The sequence below is a fragment of the Eutrigla gurnardus genome, assembly GCF_963514095.1.
Source record: "Eutrigla gurnardus genome assembly, chromosome: 6".
Lineage (NCBI taxonomy): Eukaryota > Metazoa > Chordata > Actinopteri > Perciformes > Triglidae > Eutrigla > Eutrigla gurnardus.
This window is the reverse complement of record NC_139920.1, coordinates 18,344,958-18,367,163: the sequence shown is the minus strand read 5'-3', so window position 1 is coordinate 18,367,163 and position 22,206 is coordinate 18,344,958. Positions and strand designations below refer to the sequence as shown.

Genomic DNA, 22,206 nt, shown 5'->3' with positions numbered 1-22,206 from the left:
TGTTGTGTTGCTGTAATCTGCACAGTTCAAGTGACCTCGAGGGGTTCAGGAATGTCTGTGATGGGAGACGAAAACTGTCATCGACTGATGTCAAAGTGTGATGTGTTGAGATTTAAAATCTGCAGATAACCACCTTCAATCTCATGTTTAGGGACACAATTATCATTTTATCACATATCGGTGTCACCCACGTCTCTCAAGTCACAGATACAGAAACATTTGTTATTATCAGCATTTAAAAGCCAAAACATATCCAGGGAGATCTCGAAAATCCACGTCCACATCAGAAGTCCGACCAAAAGCGACTTCCAATAAGTGCATCCAACCGTTAGGGTACAAACCAAGAAGAGCTAGAAATAATTAAGCGTGCTAGCTTCAAAGAAGCCAAACTACAGAGTGCTTTCATGACGGCAACTCATGGTCTGACTCAGTCTCCCTGACAACGTCTGGGCTGTTCCTGATGAGTCAGTGGATAGTGTACTGGGGAACCCCCTCCTGGACCTGGATCAGGGGATCATTGAGCTCCTGGACAGTCTGTGGCAGTACTTAAGGGAACATAACGTCTCACATTGGAATCAGGTGAAGGGAACGTGAGGGCCAGTCAATGGCACCAATGCCTTCATCATCCAGGAACCGCCTACACATTCTGGTCACATGAGGATGGGCATTGTCCTGCACCAGGAGGAACCCAGGGCACACTGCACCAGGAGGAACCCAGGGCACACTGCACCAGGAGGAACCAGGCCCCACTGCACCAGGAGGAACCCAGGGCACACTGCACCAGGAGGAACCAGGCCCTACTGCACCAGGAGGAACCAGGCCCCACTGCACCAGGAGGAACCCAGGGTCTACTGCACCAGGAGGAACCCAGGGCACACTGCACCAGGAGGAACCCAGGGCACACTGCACCAGGAGGAACCCAGGGTCTACTGCACCAGGAGGAACCCAGGGCACACTGCACCAGGAGGAACCAGGCCCAACTGCACCAGGAGGAACCCAGGGCACACTGCACCAGGAGGAACCAGGCCCATCTGCACCAGGAGGAACCCAGGGCACACTGCACCAGGAGGAACCCAGGGTACACTGCAGCAGGAGGAACCCAGGGCACACTGCACCAGGAGGAACCCAGGGCACACTGCACCAGGAGGAACCCAGGGTCTACTGCACCAGGAGGAACCAGGCCCAACTGCACCAGGAGGAACCCAGGGCACACTGCACCAGGAGGAACCCAGGGCACACTGCACCAGGAGGAACCCAGGGTCTACTGCACCAGGAGGAACCCAGGGTACACTGCACCAGGAGGAACCCAGGGCACACTGCACCAGGAGAAACCCAGGGCACACTGCACCAGGAGGAACCCAGGGCACACTGCACCAGGAGGAACCCAGGGTCTACTGCACCAGGAGGAACCCAGGGTCTACTGCACCAGGAGGAACCCAGGGCACACTGCACCAGGAGGAACCCAGGGCACACTGCACCAGGAGGAACACAGGTCACACTGCACCAGGAGGAACCCAGGGTCTACTGCACCAGGAGGAACCCAGGGTCTACTGCACCTGGAGGAACCCAGGGCACACTGCACCAGGAGGAACACAGGGTCTACTGCACCAGGAGGAACCCAGGGCACACTGCACCAGGAGGAACCCAGGTCACACTGCACCAGGAGGAACCCAGTGTCTACGGCACCAGGAGGAACCCAGAGAACACTGCACCAGGAGGAACCCAGGTCACACCATACCACATACCTTTTGCCTCCTCGTTGCACCTGTTGTGACTTTCATTTGCACCAGAGCAGCTGAAATGATTCACAATAGCCTACAACAACCTAAATGGACAGACGATCTCCCTGAAGTTGAACTGATAATAATACTGTGATGATTTAGTGTCCCCTTCATTGTTTTGGGTATAATGGAACTAAGGCATGAACATCTCATCCAAACACAACCTCATGTAGACAGCTGAGTAAGAACGGAAGACTTCCATCAGCTGACTGTGAACAGAGTTACAGACACAAAGCTCTGCCTGATGCAGGCTGGGAGCAGGAGGTCAGAGGATACGTGCAGTGGTCCACACACCAGACCACGACAGCACAGCAATGATGTCAAGGCGAGGAAATGTCATGAGACTATATTAGGAATACAAACAAATGTAATCAGTTCATGTTTGAGACGAGTGTTAATGTTTGTTTTAGTTTTATCTAACTGTACTTTGTAACTGCCGATGTAGTTCCTCTTTGGCTTTCTGCTTTCGTTTTGAGTCATTACATCTTGACCACCAGCTCTTTGCAGGCTTTTTTTTCGTGTGTGAGTCAGAGGTTGAGAATAATTCCAGAGACATATTTATGGTTTAGTTTCAATATATTTGTTTGTATCGTTATTGACTTTGATGCCATAACAGTTTGTTAATCAGTGACTTCAGTCAAACATTAGCCACATCGATCTGTTGTCATTTGGTTGTTTTTAGCTTCACCGGCAGCGTGGCTCTAACTAACTATCAGACTATGTCATGGGGTTTAGTGCACACAAGTTGTCCTCAGGGTTGTCCTGATCTTTATTCATCCTCTGACATTTCCTCTTGCATCACCATCGGGCCCAAAATCTCAGTCCACCGAAATGTATTTGAGGAAAATACATTGATTTTCCCATCAGCCTCCTCAGGGCAGCCCAGATAAGGTGAAAGGAAAGGTTTTACATGACTGTGCCGGACAAAAGTAAAATTGATTAAAGCCCACAGGCAACTTCATTTATAAATCAATAGTATTTTATATTTGAAAATACAAATCTAGCACGGCTGTAGATTCTTGTTATTTAATGTAGTGAATTCCTCATGTTGACAATATTCTTTTAATATATAAGAATAGAGCTTTAACGAATGCTCATTTGTTATTTATTTTTATTTCCAAATATGTTCTTGATTAACCAATTGTTTGGTTTGTAACAGCCATCAGAAGTTGCCTAAAGCCCACGGTTTTGTCTGACAAACTATTTTTGTCATTATTATTATATTATTATTTATTATCACATTAGACAAGAAACAGGAGTACATCCTGGCAATTCAGGAGGTGGAAATTATATGAACCTATTAACCTATCATTGTAGTGCAACATAACCGTAAGCGTTACAGGAAGTAATTTAATGAATGTCACAAAGCTGTGGTTTACCATAATGTGTATGTTTCAGTGTCTGGCATGTCATCTGTACCTCATCAGTACACCACGTGCCTTCTGCCTCAGTGTGTGATTGTTGGATTTTGTTGTCAGGCCTGAGTGTGTCAAAAGGCCTGAGGGTTGAACTTTCCCCTACTTCTCACACTGCCTCCTCCATCTCTGAATGTTCTCCAGCATTCCTGATTCACGCTGAAGACACACAGGGACTCGCCTCCTGCACTCGCCAAGATAATCCACAATATCTGTGGAGGCCAACGATACTAAATCTGGTCATTAGTTATTTTGTCTTTTTTCGATCCGCAATCCGTCACAAAACCTTACAAAATTATAAAATAAAATACCTGCAGTGGATTAATTTAATAATATAATCATTTTGATTTGGGGTTAAATTGTTTTGGATAAAATAGAAATAGGGAAAAGACTGTAGATAAAAAGTGATTTATTATAATCAATGTGTTGGGGATATAAAATAGGGATTATGAAAGTTAGAGTTATGAAAAATACATGCTCAAATTAAATGTAATACTTCATTACAGGTTTTATTAACGCACAAACGAATGATGCCTGTGAGATTATGATGTCACATAGAATTACAATGATAACACGCTACATTGATTAGTCTGTGACTATTTTCATAATCCATTGATTGATTGATTATATATATATGCATTTATACTCTTTAGTTTGTTGAAAAACTCAGCTTGAGCTTTGACGGTAAAACACAATGACACGGGTCATGTTCAGTAATTCAGGCCTTTTGTTGCATCATGATCCAAGTCGGCACAGGGGTGACTACTATGAAAGACGCCACGCCCCCAGCCTCCATCCATGCCCTCCTCCGAGGTCCGACAGCCAATCAGAGGAGCCCTCCGCTGAGGCACTGAGCTATAAAAACCTCACAGGGCTGTTGAGCAGCACACAAAAGAGACAGAGACACCAGAACCTGCTGTCACACTGAAAGAGACACCAAAATGAAGACGCCGCAGCTTCTCATCCTGCTGTTGACCTTACTGGTGCACACAGCGGCTGCTTTCCCCGCGGACAGAAGAGAGAAACAAGCCTCCTGGGAGGACATGAACGTGGTGGCTCACGGCCTCCTGCAGCTGGGCCAGGGTCTGAAGGAGCATGTGGACAAGACCAAGACCCAGATGAGAGACATTAATGCCAAACTGAAGGCCTTCGACAGCACCGTGGCTGAACTGGAGCAGAAGCAGCGCGAGCAAGACGAAGCCCTGAAGGCAAAGCAAGGCAAAGAGGTGGAGGAGAGGGACAGGCTGGGTGCAGACTTGGCGGAGGAGGTGAGGAAGCCACTGAGCCAGGATGTCCACGCCAGAATGGACCGACTGGAGGAGAAGGTGGATGAGGCGCTGAGAGAACTGACACCAGGAAGCAACAACATCAATCACACAGGAGGATCATTTATCCAGGTGAGAGGAAAATACCACTTTCATGTTGTCGTCTCGGCTTACAGGAATGAAACCGGTAGTTCTGCAATGAGTGAAATAAAAACTGAAAGCACACATTCCAGTAAATGTTCTAAAATATTGTCACTATTGAAGTCCACATTCTTTGAAGATAACTTAAAGTGTATTCAAAAGACAAATAAGATCTCAAATCAATCAGTGATTTCCAGAACTACCAATAAAACAATCCTACAAAAGCTTTGAAGCCAATCTGAAGGGACATTTCATTTCTCCAGGGCCTGGTAGCAGCTCAGAACAGACGCATCGACCAGCTGGTGGAGAAAATCAAGCAGCAACAAGACAAACTGGAGAAACAGAGTCTGCACCTGCAAACGCTGCAGAGCAAGGTGAGTTCCACCTCGATAACGAACGCAGCACACCTGATGTGATTGATGACGGGATTATCCCTCTAAACAAAAGATTACCTTGACGAGATTAATGTCAGTGATTAATCATCGTCTGGCTCTGTGATCCACCAGGTTGCACACAAGAAAATTAAATCGCACCGACGGAGAGATGAAGAGACGGCACTGAGGGGAGAGCCAGCAGAGCAGAGCAGAGACGCATCAGGTAAGAAGAATAACGGCACTATGAGGGGAGGGCAAAATCTAAATGAGTAATGTAGAGAAGTCTTTGACCTACAGTCACAGAGAGGTCTGATCTTTTGAGATCTTGCATAAGCCGCCTTAGAAAAAAAAACTACTGAGTAATCGAATTCCCTCATTTACTCTTTTTCTGGGCCGTCCTCCTCAAATACTAAAGGTGTATAAACAAAGTACACCTCTTCAGATCACATGAAACTGTGGTGAAACCCAAGCAAACATTCAGTTGTAACAAGAGAATATGACACTATTCATATTTGCCAAAGCGGCATAAGAACAAAAAGAAGTTTCACCTTTGCACCTGAAGTTATAATAGTCGACTCGCTGGCAGAGCAGTTCACATGAAGTCCAAAGATCAGGAGAAAAGGAGCCTTTAAACTCTACTCTACTGTACGAGTGTAGGATGTGGAAAGCTCAAGTTGTAAAGAGGTGTTATTCTGTTACTCTATTGACTCAGCCTGAACAAAATCTGATTTGTTTCTGTTTTTTTGTCAGGTTTGGCCAGAGACTGTCACGATCTGTTTGTACGAGGGCAGCGAGTCAGTGGCGTCTACACCATCCAACCAGAGAGCTCCCAGCCCTTCAACGTCCTCTGTGAAATGACTTCAGGTGAGTCGAACAACAACTTTCCCCAAAAGTACACTGTGACAATGCTGAGCAAGGCAACCTTTTTATCCAAAACTACAGCTTAAATCCCAGAGCAGAGTTAAAAAAAAAAAAACACCTTAGACATTTAATCTGCTCTTACACAAAGCTTCTTTAGCTCAATCTCTCTCTCTCCCTCTCTCTCTCTGCAGAAGGTGGTTGGACAATAATCCAGAAACGTCATGATGGATCCCAGAACTTCAACCAGCTGTGGGAAGGCTATAAGAAAGGCTTTGGCAGCCTGAATGGTGAGGACACTTGGCTCAAAAGTTCTTTTAAATATCTGCATCGCTAAACTTCAGCGGCAAAAAATTAAATCTCAATATTTCTCGTCCCTTCAGGTGAGTTTTGGTTGGGCTTGGAGAACATCCACTCCCTCTCCAAACAAGGCCAGTACATCCTGCAGGTGGAGCTCACTTCTTGGACAGGAGAGCAAAAGCTGGAGGCTCGTTATCCACTCCAACTTGACGGAGAAGAGAAGATGTTCGCTCTCCACCTGGAGCCGGAGTCTTCACCTGGAGTTCAGGAGAGGATCGTGCAAACCGGAGAATCTGGTCTCCCTTTCTCCACAGCCGACAGAGACAACGACCTCGCTCCAGACGTCAACTGTGCCGAGTTGCTCTCAGGTACGTCGGTTTCACTGACCCCAAAACCTTAACGCAGACAAACTGTGTGAGCAGCTTTATACCAGGAGGAGTAGAGATTAAATAAAATGTTTTTGTTGCAGGTGGTTGGTGGTTCAGTAGTTGCGGTGAGTCAAACCTCAACGGTAGATATCCCAGAAGGCCGAGCTCGCTCAGAGGGCAGCATCCCAGAAGACGAGCGATGTTCTGGTCGTCCACGAAGGGGCAGGATAACTCTGTGAAGGCCACTCTTCTGAAGATTGCACCCGCCACGATACAGCAGTGAGCAGACGAGTCCGCTCAAACCGCAGAGGACGAAAGGAAACATGAATGATCTCTCTAACGGGGTCATCGCGTCTCTGCTGCGCCACCAACTGGTGGACGTGTTCAGTCATATTGACCGTTGTTTATTCCCTTTACAAGGGCTTCTTAACATTTTTGTAATACTGTATGTGTTTTTAATTTTTAATAACGTATCATGTGGTATTGTCAACTTGTGTAAACTTGCAACATTTTATATTGCATTTATATGAAGTGGATATGAATAAAGTTTTTAAAAGGTTGAATAAATCCTGGCTCTTTCATGCTTGACGGCATCCAAACCCAATGACCACCCAGCGGTGTCATCGTCTTCTCAATAAAATAAAAAACATGAAAATAAACACATATTTCACACTTTCAAGCTCTTATTACCCGTTTGATGTTTATCTAGGAGTGAATCATTTCAGAATAAAAGGCAAACCACCATTGAAACTGTTTATCTACCAACTGCCTCATTTTAGGAAAAAATTACATCTGAAATATATTTAACAAAACTACATTTCATTGGGTGACCAGACTTTGCAAAAAAGAAAAAGTTCACTTCTGTTTATTTCTTCATCTGAGAGTAGATATAACCATGAGCATGTCAAGGCAGCTCATCTTACAGATGGTCATCAGACACATGTAACAAGGCATTTTATTGTCATAGGTCCTCAGACAGATTCCCTGATATATACTATACAAGCAGGCGCTGCCAACAGTTGTCATACATCATCTTATAGGTCGGTTTGTTGGCACCAAGGCAAATATATGCAATATGTGCAAAAGTCCTCAGCAGCAGGAGAAAAATAAGCACCTCGGAAAATGAAAGCAAGTGAGTGAAAGGGCAACAGGTCGCTACATATTCCCACCTTTTATGAATGTGGAAGAATCCCTCAAAAATGATAACGCGGTAAAAATGTGGCATTTGAATTGTTTTAAGTGTGACACCTCACACAAAGTAATCCACAATAGCACTTGAGGGCACAGAGGACATGATAAGGGGGGTTAAGATATCGGGTGTATACTCTTATAGAGTTTTACGTTTACTAACTTCATTCCAGCGTTTATTCTCAGCAGAGCAACACCATCATCAGTTGGGTCCCAGAAAAACAAGAAAAGTGAGAGTTCAATAAAAAAAAAAAAAAGGAATGGCACAACATAAAGAGAAAACTGAGCATGGCAGATCCACTTCTGCATATTTTGCATTGCTGTCAAAGATCGGTCTAAAGATCCATGTGACGCTGTGATTTTGTTTGTACTCGTTCCCCGTCTACGACAATCTCACAAGGCTTCAGCCCCATTTGTTTGGAGAACAGCGCCCTCTGTTTGTTTTACGGCTTAAAGCAATGTATCCGTTTTTTCCTCGACTGTAAAATAAGGTGTAAACACAATAAGACTTACTTTTCTCAGTGATGGACTCTTATGGACATTACACTCAAATTGGAATATTTATCTTGCAATGATTTATTAATGCTAAAATGCTTCAGCATCTTTAAGACGAAACTCCCGTTGAGGTGTGACACGGTTGGGCATAGCTTGCATTCAGCATATCCTAAAATCGAGGGAAAGAAGGAGGTGATGCAGGTTTAAATAAATGGAGGAAAGGGAAAGAGGAGACAAGGAGAGGAGGTTAGGAGGCGAGGAAGCAGGGAAGGTCGGTGTGTAACGAGGCTTATCAGAGGTTCTGCTGGAGGAAGTGCAGCAGTGTAATCTCGTAATGCTCTCCAGACTCTGGACATCGGATGCTGTGTCGCTCGTTGGGATAGACCTGGAAAAACACAAGAAGAAAATACACAAAACATGGTCAATCATCGAGGATCAGATGGACTGTTAGAGGTTTCACATTCTCTTTTTTTATTTGATCAAACTATGTGATGCATATTTATCATTTCTAGACTTTTGCGAAGCATATCTAGGATTGAAGTACTATAAAGACTGCAGAAGTGTTGCACCTCCCTCCCTGCTGCCATCTTGTTTTAGGAATAATAATAATTCATGGGTTTTATACAGCGCTTTTCCAGACGTTCAAAGACACTTTACAACTTAGCAACGAAATCAAACAAAACAGAAAAAAACAACAACAACCAAACAACCAAAAAAAAAACAAGTTTAAAGGTTAAAGGAAAGAGTGAAAAGGTGAGTTTTAGGGATGTCTTGAAGGATGGAGGAGTGTTGGCATTGGCTGGGAAGGGCATCGCAATGGGGGGTGGGGGATATCTGTCCCCCCAGGTCCGAAGCTTAGTCCTGATGGGTTGGAGGAGGTGACGGGTGGGGGTGTGGCGGTGGAGGAGGTCAGAGAGGTAGGGAGGGACCACGTTTTTTAAAATCAATATGGTATTCGATGGGGAATCAGTGGAGGTGGTGGAGGACAGTGGTGATGTGGTCAGAGCGGCGGGTGGAGATGAGGATACGGGCAGCTGAAGATACTGAAGCTTACTGAAGAACAAGAGCATCATCTTACCTGCAGGCTGTATGGCTTCCCTGCCCGGATGAGTTGAGACACCAAGAAGTTTGTGTGGAAAAAGTGCACATTCTCATCTAGAAACCCATGCAGGATCAGCAACCTGTCAGGCCTGCGATTAACAGAGAGATGGCGTTCTTAGTCCCCTCGCTCGTGTTCACAGATACAATTTCACATTGTACTACTTTTACATTCATTTAATTTGGACCTACAAATTAACTACAATCTGTTATTTTGTGACATCAATTGTAGAAACCGGCCTAATTACACAAAAGCAATAGATGACAGAAGATACAGTGTAATATTGCCTGATACAGTGGGTGTCCGTCACAGTTGGTTAGTGGACATAGTTAGTAAATGGCAATCCATTTAGAGCATTAACAATAAAGTGTGTATTTTTAAAATGTCAGCTCTCACTCATTGGGGAGTTTGTCGACATGCAGGGCAACAGAACAAGCCTCGTATCCCTTCTGGTTTTTGTCAGGAGTGTCCAAATATCGCTCAGTGTAGCCGGTGTCGTACGCCATCCACAACGTCACTGGGGCTCCTGCAACGGCAACCTGAAAAACACACACACACACACACACACACACACACACACACACACACACACACACACACACACACACACACACACACACACACACACACACACACACACACACACACACACACAATCAGTAAGTCAGAAGCATTTATCTTTAATTTCTCCCACTTCTAATAATAAACATCGTAAACAGAGCTGATATAATATATATATATATATATATATATATATATATATATATATATATATATATATATATATATATATATATATATATATATATATATATATATATATATATATATGCACATCATTTAACACAACAAGAGAAAAAGGTGTTTTTACCTTGAAGACGTCAGGTTTGTGGATGAGGCCCATAAGGGAGAGAAATCCTCCGTAGGACCAGCCGTGGATGGCAACACGACTCAGGTCCACAAACTTGTATTTGTCAGCTATGTAGTGCAAACCCTCCACCTGGTCTTCAATCTCTACTTGACCCTGATTGGAGGAACATAGAGGTCACTCACTTGGCATTAACACGCTTCCACTACCAATCTACGTACAATGTGCACACACTGAAACCTACCAGTACTTCTACTACAAATCGTTTCAAAAGTGCTAAAATACACAACAAATCTTCTTGTTGAACACAATTTTAATCCATCCATCCATCCATTTTCTTCCGCTTATCCGGGACCGGGTCGCGGGGGCAGCTGCCTGAGCAGGGACGCCAAGACTTCCCTCTCCCCGGACACTTCCCCTAGCTCCTCCGGGAGGACCCCAAGGCATTCCCAGGCCAGCCGGGTGACATAGTCACTCCAGCGTGTCCGGGGTCTTCCTCGGGGTCTCCTCCCGGTGGGGCATGCCTGGAACACCTCCCGAGGGAGGCGTCCAGGGGGCATCCGATACAGATGCCCGAGCCACCTCAACTGGCTCCTCTCGATGTGGAGGAGCAGCGGCTCTACTCTGAGCTCCCCCCTTGTGGCGGAGCTCCTCACCCTATCTCTAAGGGAGCGCCCCGCCACCCTGCGGAGGAAGCTCATTTCGGCCACTTGTATCCGGGATCTTATTCTTTCGGTCACGACCATAGGTGAGGGTAGGAACGTAGATTGACCGGTAAATCGAGAGCTTCGCCTTTCGGCTCAGCTCTCTCTTCACCACGACGGACCGATACAACGACCGCATTACTGCAGCCGCTGCACCGATCCGCCTGTCAATCTCACGTTCCATCCTTCCCTCACTCGTGAACAAGACCCCAAGATACTTAAACTCCTCCACTTGAGGCAGGAACTCCCCCCCGACCTGGAGGGAGCAAGCCACCTTTTTCCGGTCGAGAACCATGGCCTCAGATTTGGAGGTGCTGATACCCATCCCAGCTGCTTCACACTCGGCTGCAAACCGCCCCAGGACATGCTGGAGGTCCTGGCTCGAAGGAGCCAACAAGACCACATCGTCCGCGAAGAGCAGGGATGAAATCCAGTGGCTCCCGAACCAGATCCCCTCCGGCCCACGGCTGTGCCTAGAAATCCTGTCCATAAAAATAATGAACAGAACCGGTGACAAAGGGCAGCCCTGCCGGAGTCCAACATGCACCTGGAACAGGTCTGACTTACTGCCGGCAATGCGAACCAAGCTCCTGCTCCGGTCATACAGGGACCGAACAGCCCTTAGCAGAGGGCCCCCGACCCCGTACTCCTGAAGTACCTCCCACAGAATGCCACGAGGGACACGGTCGAATGCCTTATGCCATAAGGCATTCGACCGTGTCCTTAAGGCATAAGTTATGGACTGGTTGGGCAAACTCTCATGAACCCTCGAGCACCCTGAGGAGGGTATAGAGCTGGTCCAGTGTTCCACGGCCAGGACGAAAACCGCATTGTTCCTCCTGAATCCGAGGTTCGACTATCGGCCGAATTCTCCTCTCCAGTACCCTGGAATAGACTTTCCCAGGGAGGCTGAGAAGTGTGATCCCCCGATAGTTGGAACACACCCTCCGGTCCCCCTTTTTGAATAGAGGGACCACCACCCCGGTCTGCCAGTCCAGAGGCACTGTCCACGACTGCCACGCAATGTTGCAGAGACGTGTCAACCAAGACAGCCCCACAACATCCAGAGACTTGAGGTACTCAGTGCGGATCTCATCCACCCCCGGTGCCTTGCCACCGGGGAGCTTCTTAACTACCTCGGTGACTTCAGCCCGGGTAATGGGTGGATGAACCTCCGAGTCTCCAGCCTCTGCTTCCTCAATGGAAGACGTGTCAGTGGGATTGAGGAGATCCTCGAAGTATTCCTTGCACCGCCCGACGATATCCCCAGTCGAAGTCAGCAGCTCCCCACCTCCACCGTAAACAGTGTTGGTGGAGGGCTGCTTCCCCTTCCTAAGGCGCCGGATGGTTTGCCAGAATTTCCTCGAGGCCGACCGATAGTCCTCCTCCATGGCCTCCCCGAACTCTTCCCAGACCCGAACCTTTGCTTCAGCGACCCGCTGCAGCACGCTTGGCCTGCTGGTACCTGTCAGCTGCCTCGGGAGTCCCCCGAGCCAACCAGGTTCGGTAGGACTCCTTCTTCAGCTTGACAGCATCCCTTACTTCCGGTGTCCACCACCGGGTTCGGGGATTGCCACTACGACAGGCACCGGAGACCTTACGGCCACAGCTTCGAACAGCCGCGTCCACAATGGAAGCGGAGAACAAGGTCCATTCAGACTCAACGTCCCCAGCTTCCCTCGGGATCTGGTCAAAGCTCTCCCGGAGGTGGGAGTTGAAGACCTCCCTGACAGAGGGTTCCACCAGACGTTCCCAGCAGACCCTCACAACACGTTTAGGTCTGCCAAGTCTGTCCAGCTTCCTCCCCTGCCAGCGGATCCAACTCACCACCAGGCTCAGCCCCTCTCTTCACCCGAGTGTCCAAGACATACGGCCGGAGGTCAGATGACACAACCACGAAGTCGATCATTGACCTCCGGCCTAGGGTGTCCTGGTGCCACGTGCACTGATGGACACCCTTATGCTTGAACATGGTGTTCGTTATGGACAAACCGTGACTAGAACAGAAGTCCAATAACAGAACCCCACTCGGTTTCAGATCGGGGAGGCCGTTCCTCCCAATCACGCCCCTCCAGGTAACACTGTCGTTACCCACGTGAGCGTTGAAGTCCCCCAGTAGAACAATGGAGTCCCCGGTTGGAGCACTCTCCAGTACCCCTCCCAAGGACTCCGAGAAGGAGTCTTGGAGTCCTTGGGAGGGGTACACAATTTTAAGTTAATTCTAAATCAGAGTATGATGACAGCACAATAATAAGCTTAATATCTTATCATATAGTAATGACGTAAAAAAAAACACGAACTTTCATGATCGGTAAATCACTTCATTTCTTCTTTAAAGACTACTTTAAAAGTTAAAAAATAAAATAAATCCCTATTTCCTGAAGCAGACATATTAATCATTAATCTGCTAACTACCATTCTGTCCTTCACAGCTCCTTCAAACTTGAGTCCCCGCTGACAGGAGCCTCGTCCATCGATGACCAGCACAACGTAGCCCAGAGACGCCAGCGTGCTCAGGCGGAGGTACTTCACTCCTTTATAAGAGTTATTCACTAACTGGACCTGGAAGGAAAGAAAACATGTCAAATCAACGTATGGATGATGATATGATGACTTCATCACATTTAAGCTAGTAGTATTCAGTATTCAGATCCTGTATTTAAGTCTAAGTACTGCTACAACAACTCCATTACAAGTTGTATATGTAAAATGTAATTGAAGTATCAAAAGTAAAAGTACTTGTCTAAGTCTAAATGACAGTGGAGGAGCTCAAACCTGCGGGCCGCCGTAGACAAAGACGACAGTGGGATGCTTCCTGCCGGGGACCAGGTTCTGTGGTTTGTACAACATGCCGTACAGCTCGAAGCCCGACTTCCCGGTGAAGCTAAAGATCTCTGGAGGAGTGTATTCGAAAGGGAAACCTGGAAACAATGATGAGTAATATATGAGGATCCTTTTAAACAGGTGATGGGGGAAAAGTAAACATCGGTCAGACAACATTTAATCTGGTTTGTTTTCAGTACTAGAGGACTCCATCATGCTGGCCCAGAACTGAGGCTCCTTGTGGAGCGGGTCGTGGTCTGAGCCCTGCAGCTTGTAGATGTGGACACATGGTGCTGTGGTCAAGCTGCTGTAATGGCTGACAAACATGTCAAAGGTCTGTATGAAAAAACACACACAAAACATGGTTAGACAGCATCTCCCACAGCTTAGATTTCTGCTGACACTTGACACCTGAATGCAGTTTTTTTTTCAGACCAAGTGTGAATACATCTCAGTACGATCCCATCACTCGGACCCGGATGACGTTTGAGCCGATTGGCTCACTAATGTGAGCGTATGTTTGTTACTTACCTGGCTCATTGAGCAGCTGTGGGAGAAGCCGGGTTTGGTGAGTCGGACGATTTCACCTGGCGAGTCGTAGCTCACAACGTAAAGGTGATGCTCCAGAGGAGAGTCTTTGGTTCCCTGGAAGTAAACCAGCTTTGCTGCCTCGTCAACCCAAATCTGAGGACTGGACGAACGCTGCACAAAACCACAGAGCAAGGAATAGTGTTTGTCCCTTTGGTTGAGACACAAACAAGAACTAAAAATCAACATCTTCTTTTGAAATAAGAAGTATTTTTGCTCCAGCTCTGGTACATACCTATTCTTTTCTTATCCATATTTTATTATTATTTGTATAAAATGTACTATTTCTACATTATGATCACGACATCTGGATGTAACCTATATATATATATATATATATATATATATATATATATATATATATATATATAGCTTAAAAACAGGGTTCAGAGCAACTTGTGATTCAATGCTCCGTATTTCCAAAATCGTATTTTTGTGATTTTGTGCATTATTACTATTATTAACATGAACTTAAGTAGGCTTGGGCGGTATTACAGCATTAGGTTATACCAGGATATTTAGAAAACCAAATAGTATAATTTTTAATACCATCATTAATACAAACGCTGCTTTCTATGTATGTGATGATGTTGTATTGATGTCATGCATTGCAGTGCACAGCACCCACCACCAGAGGGCGTCTCTATAGTGTAACAGACAGCTGAGCTCAGAAAGATGGCAACTGCGTGTTTTGGGTTTGATCTTCTTGAAACTACAAAAACGTATATTTTATAGTAGAGACGCCTGAAGCTTAGCTTAGCTTAGCTTAGCTTAGACGCCTGATACACAATAACAGATATCTAGACCAGAGAAAAAAAACCCGCTAACTGACGTAAAATACAAGAGACACATTTCTTGAGCCCATTTCCAAGGGCCAGATATGTGGGCAGGGCTTTACCTTTGCTCCGTGATTGGCCAGCACCTCCCACTCCCCACTGGTTATGGTCACCTCCTCTTTGACCGGACACTTGAAATCATCTAGTGAGAGAGGAGAGAAGGCAAGTGTAGAAACTGATTATTAATGAATTCACTTCTTTGTAAACAAACAATTCAATGACAATATAGTACTAAGACCGCCTTCTCTCAAAGTCACAATGGCCTCTTAATGAAAGCTGCTGGAGTGAAGTGCTGCCTCTGACACAACCGATCATGGCATTTTTCACATCTGGTACCGCATTAGACTGTTATTTTCATATCTGTCAAATAGGAATTTGAGTCTCCATTGAAAACTTTGTGTCATCTTTTTCCTATACCAAGTAAGGGGACTCTAAATTCTTAGAGCAATGTTGTTCTCCCTATATATGCTCCCCTTGGGTGATGTCATCTCTTTCATTGTTGTGCAGATGACACATATTTGTACCTCCCTGTTAAGCCTACTGACCTCAGTATGCTGAGTATGTCCTCTACAGGACTGCAGGTCTGACAGAAACAACCGGATGTTTGTCAGTTTTCTCCAGGTCAATTTTAATAACAGAGAAATCCTTGTTTTTGGGCCCCTGCACGTCACAAAACAAATACTGCCATCTACTGGTCACCTGTCACAACATATCAAACTACTACAAGAGATATTGGTTTCCCATTTGATATAGTAATTTACAATTTGAGCAATTTATCACAACATTTGCCCAATCGTGTTTTTATCACCTGAGTAATAATATAAAAATAAGAAACACTGTATATTTATCTCCTTGAATCTTGACTAAAGCAACAGCCTCTTCTCTTTTCTAGAAGAAAAATCTTTGAAACCACTACAGATGGTAGAAAACTCAGCTGCTAAACTTTTAACCAGAACCAATACCTCCTTGTTTGTTTTAGGATTGATTTAAGACCTTATTGATTACTCTTAAGGCTCTTCATGACCTGGCTGCAGGATATATTTTAGAACGTTTAATCCCTTATGAACCTTTACATAATTTGAGCTCCTCGGGCAGCGGTCTTCTGTCTCTTCCAGATTCCACGCTGAATACCAAAGGTGACAGAGCTTTTGCGATCAGGGCCCCGAGGCTCTGGAACGACCTGCCCGAGGAAATAAGGCTGTCTGAGTCAGTGTCTTCTTTTAAGTCTCTTCTAAAAACATAATATTCTCGGAAAACAAATCCTGATTTTATCTGAGCTGCCCGCTTATTTATTGGTTTTTAATTTCTTATTCACTATTTTTACCCTTCATGTATTTAATCATTCACTTTGGTATTTTATTTTGCCTCTATTAAGCATTTGTACCCTAAGTGCTCTATAAATAAAGTTGATGATGATTATTATTAGTATTAGTATTATTACTATTACCATTATCACATGAATAAATAATAGCCTATTTAAATGTATAGTCGGATAAACTACAGACCAATAGTACAAGATGTAATTCGCATATTTAAGTTTCCTTTGATTTATTTTTGTCAAATCTTTAAATATAAATGAATACATCTGTAGTAATGACACATTCTAGGAGGCTCTCTGTTACACCTGAACTGTGAGTGTGCTTGTTGATGACGTTACCTTCAGAGTGCGTGTAGACTTCGGCCCAGTTGAAGCTGCCCCGTTGTAACACTGAGGTGATCTTATACAGGTGGCAGAAACCTGTCTTTGACTCGTTTACAGCTATGAAGCTGATCTCGTCGTCACTGGTTTGGATGAACGGATGGAAGATGTCATGCACCTGAAAGACAAACATTAAACGATAAATCCTGAAATGGGGTTGCAAAAGAGTAAAAACGTCCCTAAATGCTGCTCACAGTGAAAGATCAGTCAGCCATGATTTGAGAACATTCATTACAAACAGAGCCCTAGAAAGATGTGGCATTGGGCCTCACATTTATCCAGACGTCACTGGTCTCCTCGTAGATGATGAAGGGCTGGACAGAGTCTCCGAGGGCCTCCAGGCACTCCTGCCTGCTGGCTTCGTCCTGATGTGCAGGGATGAAGAACGCTGGAGGCAGCAGGACCAGCTGAAGATGCCGCTGCCGTCGGTTCATCAAAACCGCCCATGCACTGACACGCAGAAAGAGAAAGAGTTGTGAGGTATGTGCAGCACACAGACTCCATCTTACTCAGTTCTGGGTTTTGTTGCTTTTAAAGATCACAAGCTATTTTTTCTACGGAGAAACGACATACTATCTGCCATCTTTTGTCCATCCGGCTCTGGTGATGTACTCGGCACCAGGGAACAGGCTGGTGAAGGGAACGGGTAACTCCTTCTCCTGTGTGCTGACAATCTGCAGGAGAAATAACGAGAAGTTGCATTGGGACTTCTCTCTGGAGACATTTCTGGAAAACTATTACGTTTTGTGGCACTGAACAAGCACTCACTTTGCCAAGATTGTCTGTCCTGATTTCTGCTATTTTGAGATTAATTTCAGGATTCTTGCTGCCTGGATACAAAACAAAGAGTTTCATACCAACATATAAACACACATGAAACGTTTCAGAAAGTCTGCAGTGTCATTGTGTACTGACTGAGCTACACAACATACATGCAGTACAAAACAGTAAGCCATGGAGTTTTTGACCTGAAGCTATCTGGAGCAGTTGTTAATGTGCCTAACGCACCTTTAAATACACTTGTAATTAACAGGAATAACAGGAAACAACAAATCATGTATTCTATGAATCCAAAGCGTTTTAGTGTGTGTACCTGCGCGTGGGTATCTGTAGATGTCGGTCTTACGCTCTTCCAAAGCCGGAGATGGAACATGAATGATTTCCACCTCAGACTCGTCCACCTCCTCGTACAGAATCTGCAGGGTTTTACCACCATCGGACTCTGAACCAGAGAGGGACATTTGAACACGTATGTGTTATTTAAGAATCGAATAATAATAATAATTCTTTATACGATTACCTCCTTGTTAAAACTACAACAACAATCTTTGTACATATTTCTCACTCACCTTCACGAGCAGCTGGTGACCACCAGTATCCGGTGAAACGGTCAAACTCTTCCTGCGTGACGAAAGTGGCAACACCGGCAGATTTTGGGTCTTCTTTCGGGTTATCAATACCTAAAAGGAATGCACAGAAAATAAAAACACTGTGGAAAAACGTGTACCAGATAAAAGTCTGCAGGAGATCCAAATGTCTCAGCCTTTGACCTGACCTTTGTGGCAGAAGGTGAGCCTCCTCTCTTCACCCGTTTCAATGCTGGTCACCCAGATGTCGTTGTTGTTGATGAAGCCGATGAAGTTGGGGTTCCCCGGGCAGATCTTGGGGTCCATGCGGGTGCCTGAACTCTGGCTCTTAATCTCGACAGGCTCCATGGGAGAAGTCTGCACAAACACACGGAGGTTGAAAGACATCCAAGGTCACAGCTGCTGTACACTTCTATCATTAAACCTAAGTGAAGATGTAGTTCATATTCTATTCCAGAGTCTGACCAAGAGGGAGATGTTTGATACGAGAACAGTTATGTTTTTGAGGTAAAAAAATATAGGATGTCATATCACATATGACTGTGTATTGTTTTGTATTTGCTAGTCCAGTAACCACTTTTTTCAGTACTTACTAATAAAGAAATGTTAAAGAAACAATAAAAAATAAAAAAAAGTTAGGCAAGACTCAGAGGAGTAGCTTGTCACTTAAAAATGAAAAGCGCTGTTCCACCTTAAATGTCAGCCCAGCGTAAGTGCACCTGAGCTGCTGCTCTGCATGGCAATACAAGCCTGGCTTAGCAGCCTTTAACTCACAATGAAGGTGTTGTTGCTACCGTCACGGCAGTAGAACAGACTGCTGTTGGCTTGGAAAAGGAAGAGGCTGCTGGGTCGGTGGTAGTCATAGGAGGTGATGCCAGACACCCCCAAGCGTTTCCTCTCTCGCAGCAGCTCCTCCTCCCGCGAGAAGCCCCCATGGTGAGGGCTGGCCTGAGGTCAGGGGTGACATGAGGACACACAACGTGACAACGCTGGCCGAGAGGTCAAAGTCGAAAAAGGAGAACAAACAGTAACAAAACAATGTCATACTAAACTGAAGAGAACTGCTGTGTACAATATATGTAGAACCTCTTATCTTCTCTCTCTTCAGCAGGAACAACTGCTGTTTATGAAATCAAAGGGTCTTGATTTCATTAAATCCCTCTCACCTGAAAGCGATCCAGCATCTTTTTCCACGATAAAACCAATAGAGCATCTTTGCGGACCTTCTTAGGAATGTCTGAGTAGAGTAAAGCATTGTCCCGGCTGGCATAAGGCATTCCTGTGAGAGCAGAAAAGCTTCATCAACAACCGAGCTACCAGGTACAGGTTCTACAGGTCTCGGAAATTATATCACACCACTGCCACCATTTTGCAGAGATTGTGTGTACTACAGCTGCAACAGTAGAAAGATTGCCCTCAAAGCAAACCGCTGTTTCTAGTTACATTTTCTGCATGAAAATTAATTAATACTTCAACAACCGTAACAGGTCCCAGCTTCCAGGTCCCCCAGCTCACCAAGGTAGTAGATGCGGTGGGAGTGTGGACTGGTCTCGTCCTTCTGGATGAACTGGAAGTCGTGCGGCGCCTTGTTGATAACCATGCCGGTGTTCTTGCGGCTGTTGTGGATGATCTTCCGCAGGCCGTCCCACGAATGCTTCTCCACGTGGAACTGAGTGGGATTCACGTCCTCCATCTCCACCACCTCTGTGCTGTCCGAGAGCTCCTCCAACCCTGTCATGCCTGCCAGTGCCTGCCTGATTCTGTGGACGTACACTCAAGTGTCACTCATGTGCACAATTGATAATTACTTTGTTAAATTACTAATTAGCAAAAGTTAGAATGCAAGGATGAAATGGTAAATATTACATGAATCTAATATATTGTAATGCTTTGACTAAAAGTTTTCATTTAATCAAAATGAATGATAATTAAAAGGAAATAAATATGGTTCAGCACAGCCGTGAAGGGAAAAATGCCCCATACCTTTTCTGGTCGTCTTCTGTTTTGTCTTGAGTTTTCAGTCTCTTTACTCTGTGCATTAACCGTTCAACAACCCAAGACCAGAACTGACACCCTGTTGGAAACCAGGCAAACACATGAAAACTGAAAAGAAAAACAAATTCCAGATGACTTACATGGCAGCGCCTGACCCTGACTGACAGATAGATCAAATCAGATAATATTAACAGTACTTAATAGTGAAAACCATCCCTTAAGCTAAGCTCACATGCTATCAACAGTGAATTGGTTACTGGAGTGACGGCCCTGAACGACTCTGTGCTGCTTCATTGCGGAGCTGTTGCTCTTCAAGCGGACGCTGCCAAACTTCCAGCTGTGTGATCTTGAAGTGGATTCTCACCGAGTGTGACTCAGCTGCACGATGCCGACACTCAAGACGTCTCTGTCATAACCGTGGCAAATGTTACACCGTCCCTCCACATTTTACTGTAGACTGCTCCGTTGCCTTGGGCCAAATGGAAGTGCAAATTCTACAGAAGTTAATTCCCAGGAAACACTACAGCAGCTCCCTTCAGGCACCTTGACAGATTAACAAATATCACACTTGTCAATTTGAGTTGATAAGAGTGAATTATAATGCAAGGAAACATCTCATTCTCCCAATATACAACCAGCTGTTATCATGTGACTGCAGATGCAGGTCACTTGATGACAAGCGATCAAACCATGCCTCCTGCCTGATGAAGGCCATGAGAGCGGGTTAAAAGAACCAGAACAATATATCAAGTGGGTAAATAAAAGTGTGCTGTATTTTATTGTTAACATATTTCCCTCCCGTTTAATAAATTATGTTTTAATATGCTTAATGCTGTATAAAACGATGTGTTTATATACATATATTATAAGAATAAATATTACATCCTAAAAGCATAAACCAGTGAGATGCTAATTATTCTCAAATAGTTGTATATAGTAATAGAAGTATTATTTTCACTTAAACAGCAAGTGTTTAAATCGAAAGCAAAGATAAACTTCTGATAAAAGGGGAAGAGTCTCGGTTTATTCTCCCAGCCTGTGCCACATATTAATACAAGCACCATAGTATTCTCAAATACATGTCTCAGGTATCATCCGCCCAGTTTGTATGATTTGTAGAATCCATGTAAAAATAATATATTTTGTGTTACGAAGGATACAATAATTTCGTGTTTCAGCAGCCAGATAATGAAGCTAACGTCCACAACTGAGCGACAGCTTCACACCATGGAAACATTTCCGAGTCCGTCCTTCATCAAACACGTAGTATGCGATCGTTGGAATCGTTTAACGGTACTCTACGTTGCTTGGAGCTAGCCAGTTAGCCGCCCATTAACTCAAGTAGGCTAACGTACCAAAACAGAAACAAATCACGACAGTCAACACTTATTTATTTCCAGCTTACACTTTCTGCACCGAAAACCTCGAAGGCTGTTCTCCTTTTGCCGAAGAAACGCATGTGTTGAAAACAACGGTCAGGGTCCGAGTAAATCCCAAATAGTCAACTAACGTTACTTTCCAAAGAGCAGGTAGCTTAATGCTAAGATGCTAGCAACGCGGAAATACCTTGTGAAAACAAACGTTACGGTGACGACCTCTGACCCGGATGTGATCCGTCAACTTCGTATTGCGTTAATTGATTTGTATTAACAGCGTTTAATTATTTTTCATAAATAACAATCACAATCTTCTGTGGACATATCAAACCATATAAACAAAAGAAATACAGAAATCTCTGGTCTTTTCTTTAAATGTCTTAAAAACATGGGAATCATGATGTAGTTCGTTTAAACCTCAATCTGATGTAAATTAAGGTACCAAATGACTCATATTTCAGCTCTAAGGCAATGACGATGTTCTTTTTTCCCATTAATCAGACCATTATTTTCCGTTGTCAATCAATTGATCATTTAGTCTGACAAATTAAAATAAATTCTAGAATTTTTTTCACAGCCCAATGATACATCTATAAATATTCAAACTGTGACTTATCAAAGGTCAAAAACTCAAACATACCTAATTTACAATATCAAACAGCAAAA

At 44.7% G+C, this 22,206-nt stretch overlaps 2 protein-coding genes across 2 annotated transcripts; one reads left to right on the top strand and one right to left on the bottom strand.

Annotated features, from left to right (window-relative positions):
- Positions 1–4,088: 4,088 nt before the first annotated feature.
- Positions 4,089–7,247, top strand: LOC311015325 (angiopoietin-related protein 4-like). The gene is made up of 7 exons (XM_084012478.1): positions 4,089–4,593; positions 4,866–4,976; positions 5,109–5,199; positions 5,727–5,840; positions 6,029–6,124; positions 6,218–6,502; positions 6,604–7,247. The coding sequence occupies exons 1-7, from the start codon at positions 4,138–4,140 to the stop codon at positions 6,783–6,785; spliced, it is 1,335 nt and encodes a 444-aa protein (XP_083868604.1). The 5' UTR covers positions 4,089–4,137; the 3' UTR covers positions 6,786–7,247.
- A 192-nt stretch (positions 7,248–7,439) lies between these two features.
- On the bottom strand, positions 7,440–21,726 carry LOC311015307 (dipeptidyl peptidase 9-like). Its single transcript, XM_084012436.1, has 21 exons — positions 21,570–21,726; positions 20,153–20,243; positions 19,685–19,929; positions 19,336–19,448; positions 18,944–19,117; positions 18,358–18,526; positions 18,152–18,262; positions 17,896–18,024; positions 17,571–17,632; positions 17,376–17,476; positions 17,075–17,252; positions 16,761–16,920; positions 15,166–15,245; positions 14,211–14,381; positions 13,880–14,015; positions 13,632–13,777; positions 13,272–13,418; positions 10,156–10,308; positions 9,681–9,823; positions 9,264–9,375; positions 7,440–8,570 (listed from the first exon to the last, which is right to left on the bottom strand). The coding sequence occupies exons 2-21, from the start codon at positions 20,206–20,208 to the stop codon at positions 8,478–8,480; spliced, it is 2,679 nt and encodes an 892-aa protein (XP_083868562.1). The 5' UTR covers positions 20,209–20,243; positions 21,570–21,726; the 3' UTR covers positions 7,440–8,477.
- Positions 21,727–22,206: the final 480 nt, after the last annotated feature.

What these genes read in the sequence shown, in the direction of transcription:
- LOC311015307 (XM_084012436.1), bottom strand. Translation starts at nt 20,208, where the DNA reads ATGCACAGAGTAAAGAGACTGAAAACTCAAGACAAAACAGAAGACGAC. An exon ending in GCTCACCTTCTGCCACAAAG is followed by an intron (nt 18,263 to 18,357) that starts GTCAGGTCAAAG and finishes CATTCCTTTTAG; the next exon opens with GTATTGATAACCCGAAAGAA. An exon ending in ACAGCTGCTCAATGAGCCAG is followed by an intron (nt 14,016 to 14,210) that starts GTAAGTAACAAA and finishes TTTTTCATACAG; the next exon opens with ACCTTTGACATGTTTGTCAG.
- LOC311015325 (XM_084012478.1), top strand. Translation starts at nt 4,138, where the DNA reads ATGAAGACGCCGCAGCTTCTCATCCTGCTGTTGACCTTACTGGTGCAC. An exon ending in CAGGAGGATCATTTATCCAG is followed by an intron (nt 4,594 to 4,865) that starts GTGAGAGGAAAA and finishes TCATTTCTCCAG; the next exon opens with GGCCTGGTAGCAGCTCAGAA. An exon ending in AGGCTTTGGCAGCCTGAATG is followed by an intron (nt 6,125 to 6,217) that starts GTGAGGACACTT and finishes TCGTCCCTTCAG; the next exon opens with GTGAGTTTTGGTTGGGCTTG.